This window comes from Schistocerca nitens, chromosome 1, assembly GCF_023898315.1.
Source record: "Schistocerca nitens isolate TAMUIC-IGC-003100 chromosome 1, iqSchNite1.1, whole genome shotgun sequence".
Taxonomy (NCBI): domain Eukaryota; kingdom Metazoa; phylum Arthropoda; class Insecta; order Orthoptera; family Acrididae; genus Schistocerca; species Schistocerca nitens.
The window spans coordinates 1095097965-1095120758 of record NC_064614.1 but is presented as its reverse complement, the minus strand read 5'-3'; the positions used below and the strand labels follow the sequence as shown (position 1 = coordinate 1095120758).

The window sequence follows — 22794 nt, the reverse complement described above, 5'->3', positions numbered from 1 at the left end:
ATATTCTTCTTGAAGTCTGAGGGTATTTCGCCTGTTTCATACATCTTGCTCACCAGATGGTAGAGTTTTGTCAGGACTGGCTCTCCCAAGGCCGTCAGTAGTTCCAATGGAATGTTGTCTACTCCGGGGGCCTTGTTTCATCTCAGGTCTTTCAGTGCTCTGTCAAACTCTTCACACAGTATCGTATCTCCCATTTCATCTTCATCTACATCCTCTTCCATTTCCATAATATTGTCCTCAAGTACATCGCCCTTGTATAGACCCTCTATATACTCCTTCCACCTTTCTGCTTTCCCTTCCTTTCTTAGAACTGGGTTTCCATCTGAGCTCTTGATATTCATACAAGTCGTTCTCTTATCTCCAAAGGTCTCTTTAATTTTCCTGTAGGCAGTACCTGTCTTACCCCTAGTGAGATAAGCCTCTACATCCTTACATTTGTCCTCTAGCCATCCCTGCTTAGCCATTTTGCACTTCCTGTCGATCTCATTTTTGAGACGTTTGTATTCCTTTTTGCCTGCTTCATTTACTGCATTTTTATATTTTCTCCTTTCATCAATTAAAATCAATATTTCTTCTGTTACCCAAGGATTTCTACTAGACCTCGTCTTTTTACCTACTTGATCCTCTGCTGCCTTCACTACTTCATCCCTCAAAGCTACCCATTCTTCTTCTACTGTAGTTCTTTCCCCCATTCCTGTCAATTGCTCCCTTATGCTCTCCCTGAAACTCTGTACAACCTCTGGTTCTTTCAGTTTATCCAGGTCCCATCTCATTAAATTCCCACCTTTTTGCAGTTTCTTCAGTTTTAATCTACAGGTCATAACCAATAGATTGTGGTCAGAGTCGACATCTGCCCCTGGAAACGTCTTACAATTTAAAACCTGGTTCCTAAATCTCTGTCTTACTATTATAAAATCTATCTGAAATCTTCCAGTATATTCTTCCATGTACACAACCTTCTTTCATGATTCTTGAACCAAGTGTTAGCTATGATTAAGTTATGCTCTGTGCAAAATTCTACCAGGCGGCTTCCTCTTTCATTTCTTAGCCCCAATCCATATTCACCTACTATGTTTCCTTCTCTCCCTTTTCCTACACCCAGTCACCCATGATTATTAAATTTTCCTCTCCCTTCACTATCTGAATAATTTCTTTTATTTGATCATACATTTCTTCAATTTCTTCGTCATCTGCAGAGCTAGTTGGCATATAAACTTGTACTACTGTAGTAGGTGTGGGCTTCGTATCTATCTTGGCCACAATAATGCATTCACTATGCTGTTTGTAGTAGCTTACCCGCATTCCTATTTTCCTATTCATTATTAAACCTACTCCTGCATTACCCCTATTTGACTTTGTGTTTATAACCCTGTAGTCACCTGACCAGAAGTCTTGTTCCTCCTGCCACCGAACTTCACTAATTCCCACTATATCTAACTTTAACCTATCCATTTCCCTTTTCAAATTTTCTAACCTACCTGCCCGATTAAGGGACCTGACATTCCACGCTCCGATCCGTAGAACGCCAGTTTTCTTTCTCCTGATAACGACATCCTCTTGAGTAGTCCCCGCCCGGAGATCCGAATGGGGGACTATTTTATCTCCGGAATATTTTACCCAAGAGGACGCCATCATCATTTAATCATACAGTAAAGCTGCATGCCCTTGGGAAAAATTACGGCTGTAGTTTCCCCTTGCTTTCAGCCGTTCGCAGTACCAGCACAGCAAGGCCGTTTTGGTTATTGTTACAAGGCCAGATCAGTCAATCATCCAGACTGTTGCCCTTGCAACTACTGAAAAGGCTGCTGCCCCTCTTCAGGAACCACACGTTTGTCTGGCCTCTCAACAGATACCCCCCCGTTGTGGTTGCACCTACGGTACGGCTATCTGGATCGCTGAGGCACGCAAGCCTCCCCACCAACAGCAAGGTCCATGGTTCATGGGGGGGGGGCGCTGTAGTACTGGTGTGCAAATTCCAGCCTTTGTTGCCAACAAACAGTAGTCAGCATGGGTGCATGAACCAAGTGCCAACTGTGGAGGCCCATACGCAACAACGTTCACTGAATGGCCATTGAGAAGACACTGTTAGTAGCCCCTAGTTTTTTCTTGGTGGTCAGTTGCTCAACAGCTGCACATTTGTTCGCCTGTACACATCTCTGCAGCCATCTTTCACCCCTTTTATCTATGATCCGTGCTCCACCACAATTGCCTCTGCATCAGTTTTGGACAGTGCCATTTTGCCACGCATGGCATACTTTAACCACAGCGACACACAGATGGTTTAAAAACATAGCCATTTCACAAATGCTTCCACCCTTGGCCCAAAAGCCAATGGTCATACCGTTACGGATATCAGCAAATCATTCTGTTTCTACATTACAATGACTGTATTGTTTCCTGTGTCCCCTCAATACGCTATACATACCCTCCACTGCTAGTGCTGCCACCTGCTGTAGTAAGTGTTTATTGCACGTTGATGTCAAACATAGACAGCAGTGGTCAGATTAATATGACTGGACTGTACATGTATTTATTGAGTATTGTTAATGTACTTATTATTGGCAGTGGTACAGCCTTGGAGTGTTTTGTGGCAGCGTTCATGTACAAAATTCTCTAGATGTTAAAGCCGTGCCATGTTTGAGTTATAACTCAAGCTTTTGAAAATATTCCCCAGCTTCACTATCAGAAGATGGCTGACTTCTGAGACATGTGTGTATCTTGTTTAATAGTGGTCTGGCTTACTGTTGGTGGAATGACATCAGCAGTAGTCAGATTTAGCCTACCTGTGCAAATGCAGCAAGCAGGCAGTGAAGGTCAGCAGACAATTTACACCATCTCCAATTCATTCCTTTAGAAAGGGCAGCAACAATAAAGATGTAAGATCTTCCCTCAAGACATGAAGACATTATCTCATAATTTATCTTCTTGGAGCTCTATAAACATAGAAGTAGTAGAAACATGAATGTGCATAAGTAAATTTAGAAGAGACAGCGGATTTTATCTTATTGACATCTAGGACTGGGTACTAGACACAGAGCACACACAGAAAATCAAAATTAAATATATAATTTAAAAGGGATAGGACACTGTTGTGTGCAACCTCCATATTTCTTCCACCCTGTGATTCTGTCCTGGGAGATAGAAGTTCACTCTCTCCACTGTCTGTTGGCCACACTTTTGCATCCAGATCTCATCCCAGTTAATATCACTCTACCAATAGTAAGCCAGATACTTCATAAGAGGCAAAACACATTGATCCTGGCAAATAGTTAGCTCCTGATAATGAAAATTGTGATTATCTTCTAAAGTGCAAGTTCTTACTCAAATGTGATGTTCCTTGGATTTGAATAAATGTTAAACATTATCAGTAATATCTCGGTGGGGAAGCAATATACACTTTTGAGGACATCTGTGACACCTGTATAAGAAGGAAAAAGAAGTAAATTAGGGTTTAACCTGTGATATTATTAGAAGTGGCTTATATCTACAGAACACACAAGTATTTTGTGTACCTAACTGAATCTGGGGAATAATAAATCCCACACTCATCTTGAGAGCAGCAACAAGAGACAGTATCCTCTTGAGGTATATGACATTTATCACTGTACTAGCTGATGTGAGGGTGGTTATAATTAACAGCCTCTCGTATATACATTTTTACTGCATTCTGATTTTGAGATAGCACATATTAACAGATTAACATAATTTATTTTGATCTTACATTATGATAATTTTTGTGAGGGCTATGGGAAGCAGTCTGCCATTTCCAAATTGTATTTAACAGTTCGTCTAAGACAGACGATAATTCCAGTGGTCCTTTATTGATGTAATACTCAGAATGGCCTCAGATTTTTCTGGTACGATGCTCTTATTTCTTGTGGACTAAAGTTATTCTGGAATCATCACAGATGTATTCATAGATTGTTATAAATAATTAAATTTGAATATATGACTCTGTAAGGGCACTGATCTAGCTGATGACAGTTACTGCAGCTCTCATATGAACATTCTTTTCGGTTGTGTTATATATTATGCATGTTCCACCTCTTGAAATTGACAGGTACAATGACTGTGTTAAGTAATCATTTATCGATAAACAAGAACTCTTTTTGGAAAGTTATGTTAGGAGCGAACATTTGGAAAGCTCCTAAATTAATATAAGACTTAAGAATAAACAATAAACTAGTTATCAATGAAATCCTTAAGAAAAAATTGTTAAAGCATTTCAATTTATCTCATTTGTTACTAAAACAGTACACTTTATTTCCTAATTATCTTCCATTGTTTAAATTAAAGTCATAATACTAAGAAATAAATAAAAAAACTAATTTTGTTGTGATGTTTGTGTTGTGTGCTGTGCTCTGTGCTTTGTTAGATGTGTGTGTTTTGAACTAGTTTGTAGAACTTGAGTTAAGATACTGCCTAAGTTAGTGCATTCCCTAATGCCCAGAGAACCTTTATACTTTGCTCCTGTAATATGTTGTATTGAATATCGAACAGTCTCAATGCAGTTCCTTAAAAACAATTACCTGGCAATGTTTGTTTCATGCAACTGTCTTGAAAATAATATATAAGACCAAATTATTAGACTAAGTACAGTTTTATCTTTTATTTCCTTATTTTTAAGCAACACTGTAAAATTAATATTTTAGACTCCCAACACTTAGTATAACACCCTTTGCATGAATGGTGGACACTTTGCCAGTGCCTGAACTCCGGGGTTCATGCTTTATGGCATTACTCATGATCCAAATCATTTTTATTGTTCTGCCCAAAATTTGTTCATTGCTTTCATATCAGGGTCATTCTCATATCGCTTAAGTTTCTCTGTGGGTTTCCTCTTGAGAAAATTCACAACTTTTTGCACACATAATATGGAATCCCGTCTTGCATAAAATACATTCATTTTTACCATACCACAATTCTTAGGTGGCACTAACTTTGTATACTTTTTAAGTTTAATTCTTAATTGAACAATGTATATTTCCTCACAGCCTTGCCAAGACATCAGACTCTACAGCTTGTTCACATCTTCATGAATGACAGCTTCCTAACACTGGATCAGATGAAGTCAATAGGAGTTGGTTGGTTGAATTTGGGCCACAAGTGTTTTGTGTCTGGCTGTAGTCAACATTAGCAGTCTCATAATTCAGTACCTCTGTGTGCAGTAGCCATTACGGACTGATTTTTGTGCTGTGCTGTGCCATAACAAAGCAATGAAGCACATTAATAGTGCCAGCACTGAATGACAAAACTGCAGCTTGTTCCCCCCAAATCACTACTGGCACTGCGGCTGTAAATACATTGAGCTCCAGTTGATGGAGCTTGATTGTCTCACTCCCTACACCCCTTTAAATTTTGCTTGAGACATCATAAATAAACAATAGATACTATACAATAACACCATATATAACTGAACTAGGTTCTTTCATGAGTTGAGTCTCTTAACTGGCATTGAAAGCCTACTGCCCCATCATAATCTCACTTACTGCTTGTTCTCAAAAACAGATGTACCATTACTATATAAAAGATAGCACAATTTTCTGTTTTTCATATAAAGTAAAATGATACAATATTATTTCATAAATTTTGTTTTTATAAAGTATTTGAGCATTTAACTTTCAAAAAGGACCTTCAATTTATCAACAGATCAATATTCCTGCTGGTTTGCTAACATAAACCTTAGGGCACTAAGCATCAAAGTTAGTGTTAAAAAGTCCTCTTCTGTCCATAACAACTCATTTTGTATGTCAATTCATTGCTTTTCCACTGTGACTGCTTAGCACAAGAGGTTTTAGCTCTCTGGTTATTTTAATGCTGTACGTTTCCAATATTTTGAGTTTGTTCATATCATGTGTGCTGATGTTTATGAAATTTCTACAATAATTATGAAGCAAACTTTTGTAGCATGTAGTATTTTCTCCTTATCTTTTGTGGTGAATTCATATGTCAGGCTCATTACCTCAGAGTGTCACAGCAGTACAGTATTCAGGAAATCATTTCCATCAAAAAATTATATCCATGAAATTTTACATGATGCTATTGAACTTAACTTCATTAGCCCAAAATATCAACAGCATTTTTTAAAAATTTTCGCTGTATGCTCACACCAGCCACAGCATTCAGTTCATGGGTAAAACTACCAGAAAAGCATTTTCCTCATTTATTTTTAGCTGGAGTTGGGGATGCCATAGTGTTATCCACTTAAGCAAGTAAAAGTTTGTTGCATTCCTTGTACTTCTATAAATAGTGTTCTCTAGATGCCTATTTGTGAAATCTAGGTGTAAATTTTTTCACATTCTTGAACTGTAGAGTCAAACACTGTGCTTCAGATGGCCTTGGAGTAGTCTTATTCATCTATCTATCACTTTCCTTGCCTGACTTTCAAATAGCCAGCAATTTCATTATTTCTGATTATTTGTTTGATAATAAAATACACTGGCATGAGTGTAGTAGTTTCATTTACATTATTTGGGAAGTGATTCTTTTTCTCTTTACTTTATTGCTTTAGGCCATAATGAAATCCAGGAGCAGTAGCACTTCTTTGAATGTTTCAGGTCAGTATAGTGATAATTTAGATACAATATTATTAGGAAGTGAAGTCTGTCAGATATCACAGACAGCTGCTATTTTTATTATAAGACAAATGAGAGACAGAAATCAATGATTATTGTATTTGGTGTGACATGATCTTAGATGCAAAAAGAAACAGACAGTTTAACTTGGTATAGAATAGATTTTGTGAAAGAAAAATTATATTGTTTCTTCCCACAACTTTTTTGACATACTGTCACTGTGAGTTAAGATAATTAAGTGAAACATATAACAGTCTGCATGCAAATGATAAAAAATAAATACTTGCAATTACCTGAATATTTTTATGCAACGAAAAATTACTTCTTGAAAAAAGGAGGAAGTATGTCCCCAAAGAGTTGGAGTGGTACAGGAGCAGAGTGACAGGTTGCCAGGGCAAGTAGAGAATCACACTTAGGTTCCACTTTGCTAGCCTCTGTTCACTGTGTGACTTCTCCTTGCAGGCCCTGAGGCTGAGCAGGTTGCATCGGCCTGAGCTCAGTTGGTGTGTGCGCCGCTAAAATTTTCTTCTCTCTATCTTTTACACATAACACACTGTTAAACCTATCTGTCCACCTACAGATCTGTCAATAAAATCTTCAGTTGCTTCAGTCTCACACTGTTGTGTTTTTTTTTTATCCCTGATACACTCTTTAGCGCATGCCCCCTTTCATCCTACCGGTGGTTACTGCCGCACATCTTTTCAGTCATTAGCATGACTGACGTAAAATGTACTTTTTGGAGCATGACATAATTTACTGTTTTTGTGCATTAACTTTTTGAATTTTTGAAAACTGTGATTTTTTATAAACTTTTTTAATTTAAGAAAAGATACTCTATGTGTATTGATGAAAATGGTATCCAGATCAAGACCCCTACATCATCTGCCTCATTACAACTATGGTGAGTACTTAACTTTTATTTACAGCATCTTGGGCAAGTAATAAATGCAGCATGTGTTTAATGTCAATTTGTGGTTTAGTTAATACCATTACAGAACTTTTGTGTAACTAAACTTAATCAGCCAGTTCCCCACAAAACAAAAAAGATGGTAGTACTGTACTAGACTGCTATACCTGCAGTTCTTTTAAGATATTTGTGCATGGAAAAAACCGAGTCTTACATATGCAGAGTACCATAGCTAATGAAAGCATTGTTAATATTTCATGAATGGCACCAGACACCGAGTATAGTTCTGATGTAAGATAGTATGCAAAGGGCAAATTGTATGATGTGTCATTAATACCTGTATTTGTATGGTCATTTTTTAAAAAAAAAAAAAAAAAAGGTTAAATAACCTATTGGCAGCTTTTGCTGAGTTGAAATGGGGAGTGGAAACTACAAAATGTGTTAACAGTTGACATGAAATGGGCTTTTGCAAAATAAAAGCTACATTCATTGCATGTAATGCAAAGATTATCACTACAAGCAAAGTTTTACCTTGACAGCCAAATATACATAAAGTAAAATGGCTCTTATTGCATGTACTCCCAGGTGCCCATAATTCCCCCCCCCCCCCCCCCCCCCCTAATTTAATGCATTTCATGGCTTCGGTGGTGAAAAATTTGATTACATATATTAACAAGTCTACGTCTCTTTTCCTCATTCACCACTTTGGAAACATATCATTCATTTCTTTTAAGCTCCTTGCTCCAATACCTTCAAAAATGAAAATATTTATATAGCAAACACATAAAAATTACTTTCCTCTGTCTGTAATCTTCCTTACTGAAACATCATTTTAAATTGTTGAACAGTCTAGGTCAATGAAAAATCTATGGAAAAAAATAGAGACTAAATGGAATGCAGCTTTTCTTTTTGACTGTACAGAATTTGGTTTTGGACTAACATGTAAATATCTTCTTGCTATGCACTTTGCCTTCAGCTTCAAAAGTGTCTGCCCCTTTTTCCAATTGAGATTAATTGGCCACTGAAACTCATTTATACAAATGTCACAATAACTATTCCCAAGCAAGCTCTCAAATTTTCACACAACCAGCAAAATAGTTCAGTGATTACATGATCTTCTTCCATGTGGAGCAAACATGGTGGTTTCTAATCAAGATCAGACCTCAATAATTTTTAATTTTTATATGATGCTGACCAAAGCTTATTTTCAACATAAAGGTTCTAGAAGACTCAATGATAATTACAAAGTAATCTCTATAATTGTTCATGCTGAAATCATGCAACACAAAATCTGCAAAGACTCTACAGATCCTGCTCTCTACCTCTGCAGTTCAGTTGTTCAGATCATTAGCTGATTATTTTTGCAGTACAAAAGCACCAGGAAATTAAACTTTCGTTTAGTTAACTTCTGCAGGCATTAAGAAGAACATATGTTACATACAGTCAGAAGCAGATCATTGGATGTGTTATGTGGTATTAAGAATAGGCAAGACCAATGTGTTTGAAGTACTATAAACTACTGTGATCTGGGTAATGATGACACACACAGCTACTGACAAGACATCATCAGTCAAGGATACTTCTCAGTCACCACATTCAAACAGAAACCAGTTCTCAAGAATCAAAGAGGAACATCGCTGGCTAGGTGGCAATGTCAAAGCCTCAGATTATCACCAAGGATGTTTAGCATGATAGTGACTGTGTTGAGACTATGTGATATGACCCAGTGACAGTTTTGTTTGATAATTCATTATCATTTACTGACAATAAATCAGGTCTATGTATGAAGTATGCCAAAAGCAGCTTATATGTTGGGCTGGATATTTCCAACTGTTAAATCTGAAATGGTGCTAGTAGGGCAAGCCTACTAGAAACAGTTACATTATTTAATACTAATCCAGGATATATTACAAAAATTCCTCTGTAAATAATTTAAAGGCTTTAAGCATCTATTGTAAAATTATCTACACCTCTACAACAAATTCAAGAAGGACCAGTATTATATGAGTAATGTCCTTTCAGGTATTTCCATCATTTTGGTAAGTTTGTGCACCTGCATTTTCTGAGCATATAAGAGAATGAAATTGTATATAGAAGGGCAATAGATGAGAGAGTAACTCCAAAACTACAGTTAGGGACTAATGCCAAAGAAAGATGTAGGAAACAAACCAGGCAAATGTTTGTTAAGTCTGATGTACATAAGTGAAGATTGGCAAAAGAGTAGTGTCTTGTAAGTATGCTGGCATGGAAACTTAATGTATTCTGAAAGAACAGATACTTAATGTAATAAATGAATAAATTAAAATAAGACATAAGTAGAAAAGTATAGGTACATAGAAAATTAGGACAGTATAAAAGATTGACGTAGTCAAAGGGTACAACACAGGACAAGAATTATCAACTGAGTGAAACATAAGAATATGGAATGAGTAGTGAACTGTTGCAAATAAGGAAGACTATTTCTTATGTTGATAGACAAGCTGAATGGCAACAAATACCATGTCTTGTATAAGTAATATTCTGCCAATATAAACTGTAAAAACATGTACTTCAAAAACTGGCAGGAAAAGTGTAAGTGAAATAGTACTTGAAATCTTCAGGAGGAATAGTAGGAGCGTCATCTTTTACCTATATTTTATGCCAAGGTATCTACTTTTCATGCTACTGGAAAAGGTACAAGTGTAATCTGCACACCTGAAGAGCTACATCTTGTCTTTACAAGGATTCTTTCATAATTCCACCTTAGATGTAGATGTAGATATACCAGTATTTTGGCTTAGTAAAAAACCTTCCTTCTGTCCAGGATTTTTCATGTGTTTCTGTTTGTGATCTTCTTGTGCTATCTTTCTAATATTTTACCTATAGTATGTAACAGTATTCACAGAACAAAAACATAAATCTCTCATAATGGCATTATTGTATAAAGAATTTAAAATAAGCATATGAAATTCAACCATAACAAATAATACCATTTTTAAAGCTGTAAATATAATTTCTGCATTTACCGAGTTTGCCTTAGTAGCAGAAAATATAAAATTCTAATCCATATTGAAATAAAACTGGATTTTCAGTTGCCTATGTAAATTTTAAATTTAATGTCCTTGTTTAGGCAGAGGAAACCATACTACAAATTAAGATCAAAGCTAATGTTCTAACACTACATAATTCAGAATGTCAAATAACATGTCTTACATGTATGTTTTCTAAAATAATAACAACAAAGGACTATAACAATAAGGGTGACATTTGGAAATATTCAAAGTTTTCAAATGAGTTTGATGTTCTTTCTAAAATTTTATGGCTTAAAATTATTGCACTTTGTATAACTCTTCATATATTCAAAAAAATTCTCTTATTAATGTTGCACATAAATGTTTGAAGAAAAATTGCTGATGAATTTTTTATTTCCTACAGTGTTTCCTGGGGAATGTCGTATTGCCAGAGGTCCAAGACCTGTGAATAGTGGTTACTACAGACCAACAAATGACCCTGTAAGTATGACATTTGAAAAGCTTTAGAAAATGGTTTTAAAGAAAAGTGTATTGGCAGCTGCACAAAATAATGTCAAAATTATGTGGTAAATGTCACGAGGGATAGATAATCTGAACATGCATGTAGATGTTTGATGAATTTGATTATGTATACTAATATATATTGCAGAAAAAACGTATTGATATGTCATCATTTTGCCAGTAAATAAACAATGGACAGGTTTCCATGTGAAGCTACATAAAATCATTGTTTGGAGTATTAGATAGGAGCAGTACCTGAATAGTGGAAGAAAGGAGCAGTGGATGTTTTCACAGTTGCTGTGTGTCTTGTAATATATGAAAACACGTATTAGACTTGTGTATAAGTTCGTAGTATTTTTGCACAAGTCCAATAAACACAACAGATACACATATGGCAAGCTTAAGTCATCAATAATATATTCTCCTTCACTATTTACAACAATCTGCCAACACTGGGGTAACTTTTTCATTCACAGCTGTAGAAATCACATGGTTTTGAGACAAAGAAATCATCAAGCCATGTTTGCAGTGCATTTTCATCAAGAAAGGAAGTTCCTTGAAGGTTATTCAACGAAGAGCGGAAAAATTGAAAATATAGGGCACAAGATCAAGTGAATAAGATGTGTGTGGAATGACTTCCCAACCCAACTCCTGTAAAGAATTTTTTGTCAGTCTCACAGAATGTGTGCATTAATGTGGAGTAGCATCACTTCACACAGTCTTCTTGGTCATTGTTCTCGAATTGTATCTGCAAGACATCTCAGTTGTTGGCAATAAATGTCAGCAGCAATGGTTACACATTGGGGAAGCAATTCATAATGCACCACACCATCGCTCTTCTACCAGATGTGTAACATTATCTTTTGTGAATGCATGCAGGTCTTTGTACAGGGAGTTGCTGCTATGTTTGGTCTCAACCATTCCTTTCTTTCCCTTATATTAGCATAAAGACCACTGCTCGTCACCAGTAGTGATACAGTGTAGGAATGGTCAGTGTTGCTCATGAGTCAACTGATGATGACCATGCAGAGATGCGCATGTGGCCACCTGATGATTTTTGTGATTTGGCTTGGAGCATGTGGTACCCACACACCTGATTTTTGAACCTCCCCCATTGCAGGCAAATGTCACGTGATGGTGAAATGATCACAGTTCACCACATTTGCCAGTCCTTCAGTACACTGATGTGGATCCTGGATTAATGCATTTAAACAATCTCCATCAAACACCAAAGTCTACCTGAATTTGGAGAGTCACTAATGTCGAAATGATCCTCCTTAAAATGGTAAAACCATTTCCTTGCTATGTTTTGTCCAGTGGCATTATTCCCATGAAAGGCACAAATGTTTCTGGCTTCCTTCACTGCTGTCATCCCTCTAGTGAACCCAAAAAGAAGAATATGTCAGAAATGTTCAGATTTTTCTCCACTTGAACTACCAATAAAAAAATAACAATTGATAATTAAACCCATAACAACAGGAACAGCAACATGCAAAACAGAAATGCTATGAATTTATGCACCAGCCTAATATATAAGGTAATTTACAACTAATTCCCACATTGCCAGTATGGATGGATTAGCCCTAGTCATAATTTTCTGTTATCACACTTTGGAGAAGTAAACTGCATGTGAAGTACTACAAGGTTTGTTACTGGGCCCACTCTTGTTTCTAACCTTCATATTTGATATTCCAGTGACTTTAAAAGACAATTCAAAAACTGTAATGTTGACTCAAGCATACTATAAAAGTGTCCTGTAAGTCAACCTTAGCAGACACGGCTTGGATGTCAGCTGATTGCTCCTACAAGGGGTTCACAGCTAACATTTTAATTCATAATATCACAGAGAATCATATTAGGCAATTTCAAATAAGTTATAAAGAACTGTTAGCACCAGAAGTAGATATTATTGATAATACACTAAATGAAACACACTGTGTAAAATTCCTTGGAGTCCAGTTAAAATGCAGTCAAAACAAAGATAAAATAATCAAGAAGCTGAATTATACAAGTTTTGCCCTTACAAGCATCTTTCATTGTGTTGATCCAAAGACAAGAGTGTTGGCTTATGAGGTTTGATAAAAAAATGTGGCAAATGAATTTCTTTTAGCAGCAGCTGCTGATGCTACAACCATTTGATGTAATCTGTCTGATAGCTTAATCCATTGAGACAGGTAGCATCAAGTTGGAACATGTTCTGCATCCAGGGGCACTAGAGTGGGGTTGTGTTTACTGTGTCTGTTGTGCGCTGTGGATTAAGCTCTGTTTCAAATTGCAAAAAAGTACCAAATAAAATAAAGAAATGTTGAAATTGGTGGATGGTAATAATGCTGTGACTCTGAAGACTGTTTACAAATGGTATGAGCGATTTAAAAGTAGAAATAAGTCAGCAGAAGACAAGCAATGTTTCTGGATGTCTGTTAACCTCAGAAGCAGAAGAAAATGTGCGAAAAGTGGCAAAAATCGTTTGTTCAAACAGGCAGATAACTATTCAAGAACTTATCAAAGAACTTGGCATCTCATATAGGTCTGTGCAAAATATTTTAACTGATAATTTGCAAATGAGACAAATCAGTGCAAAATTTGTTCAATTTTGAGTGATGAACAGAGGAAAAATTGTGTGTCAGCTTGCATGGAGTTGAAGGATTGTCTCCGGTCAGATTTGGGTTTCATGCTCAAAACTTGAGATAAAACTTAGGTCTATGGGTATGACCCTGAGATGAAAATTCAGAGATCTCAATGGAAAACTAGTCAATGTCCTCACCCTAAAAAGTGCATGCCAGTCAAAATCAAAGATCAAAGTCATGCTCATTGTTTCTATTTTTAAATATTGAGAGCTTGGTGTGATCAAGTTCATTCCAATGGGAGCAACTATAAACACCAGATTTTACAAGGGTGTACTGCAACATTTGAAAAATGGTGTACAAAGAAAGAGGCCAGAAAAATGGGCCAATGAGGTCCTCGTTTATCATGACAATGTGCCGTGCCACACCTTGCTTTCAATTTGCAACGTTTTGGCAGGAAAAATTGTTCTTTTCTGTCCACATCCACCTTACTCAAGAGATTTAGCACCATGTGACTTCTCGCTCTTCCCCAAAAATTAAAACAGTGCTTAAAGGAAAATATTTTGATACCATTCCGGATATTGAGATCGCCACAAAAGAGCAACTGAACACCCTTTTAAAAGAAGCCTGCTAGAAACGCTTCCAGTCATGGATATAACATTGAGATAAGTGCATCACTAGCCAAGGACAGTGCTTTAAAGGAGATTAAATCAAACTCCATATAGGCTTATTGCTTAGTTTCTAATAAAATTATTCACTACATTTTTATCACACCTTGTATTTTGCATATTTTCACTCCCTGCTGTCTTATGAAATTACATCCTGAGCAATGCACTTATGATTAAATTTAATCCTTGTACCACTAAAAAGATGAGTGAAATAGCTATTAGTGTCGGTGATGTTGAGAAGCAGCAGAAATCGTTAAAATTAAACAAAGCTTCAGGGCCTGATGGAATTCCTGACAGATCCTATGCTGAATTTGTGTCTGAGTTAGCTCTTCTTCTAACTATAATCTATTGTAAATCCCTTGAACAAAAAACCATGCCCAGTTCCTGAAAAAGAGCACAGATCACAACAATCTGCAAGAAGAGTGGTAGAAGTGATCTACAAAACTACTGTTCAATATCTTGGCATTGATTTGTTATTGAATGTTAGAATGTATTCTGATCTCAAACACAGTGATGTATCTTGAACAGAATGACCTCCTCAATGCCAACCAGCATGGATCCTGAAAACACTGACCTTGTGATTGCACTTCTCATGCGACATACTGAAAGCTTTGGATCAAGGCAGTCACGTAGATGCAGTATTTCTTTATTTCCAGAAAGTATTTGACTCAGTATCACAGCTATGCTTCTTGTCAAAAGTATGATCATATAGAATGTCAAGTGAAATCTGTGACTGGATTTAGTACTTGCTGGTAGGGAGGATTCAGCATGTTATCTTGGATGTAGAGTCATCATCAGATGTAGAAGCTGCTTCATTTGTGCCCCAGTGAAGTTTGTTGTGACCCTTGCTGTTCATGTTGTATATTAATGAGTTTGCAGAAAATATTAATAGTAACCTGAGACTTTTTGCAGATGATGCAGTTATATACAATGAAGTATTGTCTGAAAGAAGGTGCATAATTATCCAGTCAGATCTTGATAAGGTCTCTAAGTAGTGCAAATATTGGCAGCTTGCTTTAAACATTCTGAAATGTAAAACTGTGCACTTCACAAAATGAAAAAAAAGAAACATAGAATCTTGTGGCTATAATATCAATGAGTCACTGTTGGAATGGGCCAACTCATACAAACATCTGGATGTACGAGTGTGAGTCAAATGAAAACCGTAAATTGGTAATAACAAATTGAAATTTCATGCTGTTATCCTGTAAGTTGGTAAGCATGCTACAAACAGTGTGCAGAATGGCCTGTAGGTGGCAGCATAGTGCAGATGCACACATACCATCGCAGTATCAATATAAAAATGGCTTCCCCACTTGCAACTTGCACCAGGGAAGAACAGCATTCTGTTATTCAGTTTTTGCATAGTGAAGGTTTGAAACCTAGTGAAATTCATCGACGAATGAAGGTTCAGTAGGGTGATGCATGTTTGTCACAGCAGCAAGTCTATGAATGGAGTAGGAAGTTCACAAATGGTGTGACTTCAGTGGAAGGTGCTCCTCGTCCAGGTCAGGCACAACGAGTTGTGACTCCACAGAACATTGCAGCAGTTGAAGCCACAGTGAAGGAAAACTGCCGAGTGACACTGAATGACATTGCAGCATGTTTACAGATTAGTCATGGGTCAGCACACCATATTGTGCATGATGTGCTCCAGTTTTACAAAGTGTCTGCAAGATGGGTGCCATGGCAGCTTATTCCTGAAATGAGAGAACGACGTGTTGAAGCTTGTGAAGAACTTCTTTGGCACTCTGAATGAGAAGGTGATGGCTTCCTTGCAAGAATTGTTACTGGGGACAAAACCTGGGTTCACTTCCACCAACCGGAAATGAAGAGAGTGAGCAAGGAATGGCGCCATTCCTCATCACCAAAACCAAAGACGTTTTGAAAAGAACCATCAGCAGGGAAAGTTATGCTGACTCTCTTTTGGGACACAAAAGGTGTAATTTTGGAGCATTACACGCCTAGAGGGACCACTGTCACCAGTAAAAAATCATCTTCAGGGTGCAATCAAATCAAAGCAATGTGGATTGCTGTCAGCAGGGGTCCTTTTGCAACATGGCAATACAAGGTCCCACACTGCCCATACAAAAGTTGCAATAACCACAGACCTGCATTTTGAGTGTCTTCCTCATCCACCATACTCACCAGACCTTGCCCCAAGTGATTTCCATATGTTTGGACCACTCAAAGACGCAATGCGAAGAAAGAAATTCCATTCTGATGAAGAGTTATGCCATGCAGTGCATGAGTGGTTGTCTGGACTACCAAAAGACTTTTTTTGTAAAGGAATTTATGCACTTTGTAAGCACTGGAGGAGTTGCATTGAGCATGGGGGATATTATGTTGAGAACTGATACAGCTTTGTACCACTTCTGCACAATAAATAATATTTAAAAAAATATTTAAGGTTTTCATTTGACTCACACTCATAACACCCTGTAGGGATATGAAATGGAATGATCACATAGTTCAGTTGTGGGTAAGGTAAGGGGTAGACTTCAGTTTATTGGTAAAGTACTGGGCAAGTGCAATCAGTTTACAAAGGAGGTTGCTTACAAATCACTCAAGTGACTGGTTCTACAATACTGGTCAGGTGTGTGGGACTCATACCAAATAAGACTAACAAGGGATATTGAATGTATTTGAAGAAGGGCAGCAGGAATGGTCACAGGTTTGTCTGATCCGTGGGAGAGTGTCACAGAGATACTGGAGGAACTGAACTAGAAGACTATTGAGGATAGGTGTAAACTATCCTGTGAAAGTCTGTTAACAAATTTTCAAGAACCAGCTTTAAATGACAACTCTAGGAATATACAACAACCCCCAATGTATCACAGATTGTGAGGATAAGATAAGAATAATGATTGTACACACAGAGGTATTCAGGCTATCATTCTTCCTGTGCTCCATATGTGCACTGAATGGGAAGAACCCTAGTGACTGGTACAATGGGACATACCCTTTGCCAGCACTTCATGGTGGTTTGTAGAGTATAGATGTAGATGTAGATGTAGCTGAGAGGTCAGTGCAGCTGACTGCAATGCAGGGGACCCAGGTTCGATTCTCAGTACTACTGGGGATTTTTTTATTGGTGGGAGGAATGTGATACGAGTCCATTCAGCCTCATGATGGCAATTGAGGAGCTACTTTAATGAGAAATAGTGGCAGCAGGTCTGCCAACTAGACAGCAGTCAGGAGAGCAGCATGCTGACCCCACACTCCTCTGTACCGCATCCAGATGGTGCCACTGGCTGAGGATGACGTGCCAGTTAGTCGGATATGACTAACAGATCTGTCGCCAGACCAGTGATGCTTTCCTTTCTCCTTACCAGTTCACCTAAAATAAATAAAATGTTCTTGAGCAGAAGTGACCAGTAAGAATATTGTGTAAAGCAGATGAGTGTACATCTCACAGAAGCGTTTTTAAGGATCTTCGAATTCATTTGCTCACTTCTCAACGCATTTACTCCTTAATGGTTTTTGTCATCAGTTGATCCAGTCCTGTATCCAAGGCTGTTTGTGAGTTAGCAAATAATTTTACAATGAAGAACAAAATGGATTTAGATAAGATCATTCATCACAGAAAATGTGTTTGTAATTAAAACCATTATAGAAAAACACAGAGAAATTAATTTAGAAACCCATATGGCCTTTATCAGCCTTGAGAAGGATTTTGCCCTGTGACCCATGATAGCCTATGGAAAATTATGTCTGAATGTGGATATCCTTATTACCTAATAATGGTAGTGCAAAATCTTTACAACACTATGTGCGTTGTAATAAACATTGGTAGAAGTCAGAAGAAACAGTTTTTAACCAAGGTGTTAGACAAGGGTGTGAACTATCACCTACCCTTTTTAATATTTACATGGAAATATAAAGTAAACAAAGGGATAAAGGTAATGGATGAGGAATATTTGAATGTACTTTTGTTTGCTGATGACATTGTTAATATTTAAAAGAATGAAGATGAACTCCAAAGAGCAGTATACCAGCTGAACAATATTTGCAGGAAGTACAACTTCAGAATTTCTGGTAATAAAACAAAAATAATGGCATTTCCAGGAATATATCCAGTCAGATCAAAAACTGTTTTGGATAATTCAGTTTTAGAATAAGTGTCTCAAATCTCTTATTTAGGGTGTGCTATAAGTTTTGATTTTGCTTCTGATATTGAAAATAAAATACACAAATTCCAAGCTGTCTGTGGTACCATTAGCAGAACATTGGGTCATAAGGTACAAAAAGAGACCTTCATGAAATTTTATAAAATAGTGGCAGTCCCTGTGTTATCCTATGGAAGTGACAGCTAGGTTAAAAAAATCAAAGAAAATAAAATTCAAGCAGCAAAGATGAGGTACATAAGAAAGACAAAGGGCTGCACAAGAAGAGACATGATTAGAAATGAAGATGTTAGAACAGAATTAAATATTTTCAACATTAATGAAAAAATTAAAAATATTGTGAATATTGGAGACGACACCTCATGAGAATGCCAGGTCACAGAATTCCTTAGATCCTGAACTACAAGCCAAATGAGAAAAGAGATAGTGGAAGACATAAAAAAGATGGGAATAATTTTGTTTGTGAGTTCGGAACAGGCAACAGCTCCTTGAAGGGAAGAAGAAGAAGAAGACTGTGATGATCATGATGGTTTTTGTTGCTGATTAATAAAAACCAGTGTCAGCTGTTGTGATCAGTCACAATATGTGACAGAAAAATAATTTCGGTGTAGGTGTTGCCTCCTTATCGAGAGTTCAGAATGGAATCTGGTGGTGAGATATTCAACAAGCTTCTGTCTTAACATAAAGCAAGAAATTGGATATCCCTACCAGTTCAAAATAACATTGAAAATGTACATCATTAGTGACTTTTTACCAATTATCTGAATACCTAGATTCAGTGATTAAAAAGTTCTGTCAGTTATGTGGCAAGCAGAAGCATTCATCGTAAAGCTGCATGACAGGCAGTAACATATTGGACACAGGACTCGGAGTTTAGTGATGTTGGTGCAAATTTTCATTGAAAAATGCTATTTTAATCAAATAAATATGAATCTATTAATAGCAGAAATATACACAGTATAACTGAGGAGGCAGCAACTTTCTTAAAAGTACAAGGTTTATTTCTAGTTTACTTGCTTAATTTTAGATTGTATTAAGGAATAGTGTGATAATTTATTTTTAATAGAGCACACAGATTAAGTTCTATGATTTGCTGTCTTTTGTTAATGTAAAGGCTATCTTGATTCATTCCTCATCCCTGGAAATTCTCTTGTTGGCTGGTACCTACGAAACATGATGAATGATTGATACTGACATTTAGTAGTCAGACAGTCTGTATGTGAAACATTCTAACCAAGATGATTGCAGATATTGACTACACTGTCTTCAGTGTGGATAAGTGGGCAGCACCTCCATATCTGTTTCCCACAAACCTCTCTATCAAGAAGGTTATTTGACAAATACTGACAACTTTAGTGTCTGATTGTTGGAATTGGACACCTGAATTTATCCAGGTTGATTCTTCTCACTGGACTGAATAATTTCATTCTGAAATTATTTAATAAGCAATAATGCTTATTGCTACAAAAATGGAGATGAAACTAGTTCATGATCACTACTTGTTTTTGTGCCATCAGTCTTCTAAATTGTTTGATGCGGCCTGCTAAGAATTCCTCTCCTGTGCCAACCTCTTCATCTCAGAATAACACTTGCAACCTATGTCCTCAGTTATTTGCTGGATGTATTCCAGTCTCTGTTTTCCTCCACAGTTTATACCCTCTACCCTCTAATCACTATACAAGCTCAAAATGCAGTCATAACAATGTAAAGGATGAGCTATATTGTCAATATAATTTTGTGGATACTGAAACAGCACAATATTAGTAAATGCACAATTGTGTAACTAGACATAAAAATTAGCTTTATTGAGCTCCATTATTCCCCAATATTTAAAACATTTCTAGTTACCTGTACAAGTATGCTAATAGTACTGCAACTACAAAATAACTAAAATTCAGTTTTTAAAATTAGTTGAATTTCTGAGGATTAATGAAAATGTTTTTCGATGAAGTAAGTTACCAATATCTAATGGACAGTTACAGCAAGAAATCATTAATATAACTGAGTGAGTAGCAGCTTTTCTAAAAGTAATGGCCCTCCTGCTAGTTTAATAAATTACATTTAGCTAGTGTAAGTACAAGTAGTATTAAGCAGTTTAGCAATTTGTATTGTTAATAGAGTGTATTGTTTAAGTTTCTGTCACTTGTTCCACATCCCTGAAGGTTCTCCATCTTGATGGGATGTTTGGAACATGATGAGAGAATGAATGTATAAATGAATGAATGGTAGTAAAGCTGAAATATCTGAAACATCATACAAAAATAGAAAAGATTGTAAAATAATGTTCTGAAGCAGGGCAGAGATCATAGTTTTGGATTTAAGGATTAAAGGGTAGTAGAGTTTTACTGTTAGTAACATCTTACATGGTACACTTTGTGTCACATAAACTGTTGCTGTTGCAGGGTAAGGAATATGCAGAGGCACTGGCATCTGCAGCGATAGCCACAGCAAATTTCAACATGCACACAGCTGCCCTAGAGGAGAATCGCAAAAACAAGCAAAAGAGAGAAGATGCAAGACTTGCATCTGCTGCAGAAGAACGAGATAAGGAAGGTGAATCAGCTACTGATGGTGAATCACAATCTGAGCAAGTACAAAAGAAGCTGGAGGAAGAAGTAAAGAGGAAGGCAGAAGAGGAGGCCAAGAGGAAAGCAGAAGAGGAGGCCAAGAGGAAAGCAGAAGAAGAAGCCAAGAAGAAGGCAGAAGAGGAAGCCAAGAAGAAGGCAGAAGAGGAAGCCAAGAAGAAGGCAGAGGAGGAAGCTAAAAAGAAGGCAGAAGAAGAAGCAAAGAAAAAGGCAGAAGAGGAAGCCAAGAGAAAAGCAGAAGAAGAAGCTAAAAAGAAGGCAGAAGAGGAAGCCAAGAGAAAAGCAGAAGAGGAGGAAGCAAAGAGAAAAGCAGAGGAGGAGGAAGCCAAGAGAAAGGCAGAAGAAGAAGAAGCCAAGAGAAAAGCAGAAGAAGAGGAAGCCAGAAAGAAGGCAGAAGAAGAAGCCAAGAAAAAAGAGGAAGAGGAAGCAAGGATAAAGGCAGAGGAAGAAGAAGCCAGAAGAAAGCAAGAAGAAGAAGAAGAGGCAAAAAAGAAAGCAGAGGAGAGTGAACCTGCAAAGGAAGAGGATATAGAAGATATATGGGCTGGTGTAGATGAGGACATGCCTCGAAAAAAGGTAGTACCTGAAGTAGTAGCAGATACTGCAGAAGAGGAGGCACAGCCTGCTGGTGATCAGACAGAGAGCAAGCCAGCAGAAGAGGAGCAAGTAGACCAGGGTCCAGAACCCGTTGTGGAGGAGCCTACCTCACCAGAGACCCCAGCTCCCACTGAGAAGCCAGAAATAGAAGAAGTGCCAGCTTCAGAAGAAGAATAGCAGAATTATTTCAAGAACTGAAAATACATCCCATTTAAGACACTGACAGAGATGTGTTACTTTTCTAAGTGTGTTTGGTTGTTGTTCTCTTTATTGTAAGTTAAGATTCTTCTCAGTGGTTTGCTGGAACTGGATGTAGAGTGTACTCTTTCAGAGGTTTTTGGGTGTCATTCTGTGAAAGTGGCTGTTGCATTTGTGTTGAAAGTGCCCAAAGCACAAATATTTTTTAAGTGTTGTGAGTTATGGCTTTTTCCTACATACATATCATTCATTCAGGTTCAACCTTTGTTGAGAAATGCTAGCATTTCCCCGTCTATCACAATGTCACATAATTTATTTGTAATTTTGCATTTAATTTTATCACTGCTAATTTGTTACTGCTGTAAGCTATTCTCTAAAAATCATTGGGGTGAAATGTAATTTTCAGTATGGTTGCTCTATGTAGACAATAAAATGTGTATTTATGCATTTTGGTAATAAATACATTATTTTGTCAGTATAAAAGATTGTTTAGTACACAACAATATTTACTTTCATTCCATCTCATAGAATTGCTGACCTTATTAAACTTCTGGTTACTATTAGAAATGAGCAGAAATAAAATGTACAGATGTATTAGCAAGGCAAAGGTAGTTTATTAATAAACACAAAGAAGTTTGGAGATAAAAACTACAACATATAATTTGAAATTCAGATATAATGCCCAGTCCTGAAACATCACCCTTCATGCGCTCCTCAGATAAAACATAGAGTAACAATTTTGACTCTTTAAGGAGACATGCTGCTATGAAACAAACTGTACTATGAATTAACATCTAGCAGAAAATACTTAGCATTCAAACACCAAAACTTTATATTTCTGGTGTATCAAAATCACAAAATAAAATTAACATCAAGATTAATGATTTATGTGTTGAGATACATTATATGAACAGCACAGAGACAGACAAAAGATTCTTGAATTAAGCTTTTAAGTGAAGATAGTCATGATGTTCTTGCTGCGGGAAGCATTTGAATACATAAACTGAAACTCTAAATTTCAATTACTTTTGTATAAAAAATATATTAAAAGAAGTAAAATA

At 36.9% G+C, this 22794-nt stretch overlaps 1 protein-coding gene across 1 annotated transcript in view; it reads left to right on the top strand.

Moving 5' to 3' along the window:
- Window positions 1–22216, top strand: part of LOC126198693 (uncharacterized) — a 117316-nt gene extending 95100 nt beyond the window's left edge. The window contains exons 8-9 of the mRNA XM_049935192.1: window positions 10897–10973; window positions 20756–22216. Of these exons, the coding sequence (XP_049791149.1) occupies window positions 10897–10973; window positions 20756–21712 (1034 nt within the window). The 3' untranslated portion in view covers window positions 21713–22216. The remainder of the gene's footprint in view (window positions 1–10896; window positions 10974–20755) is intronic.
- Window positions 22217–22794: the final 578 nt, after the last annotated feature.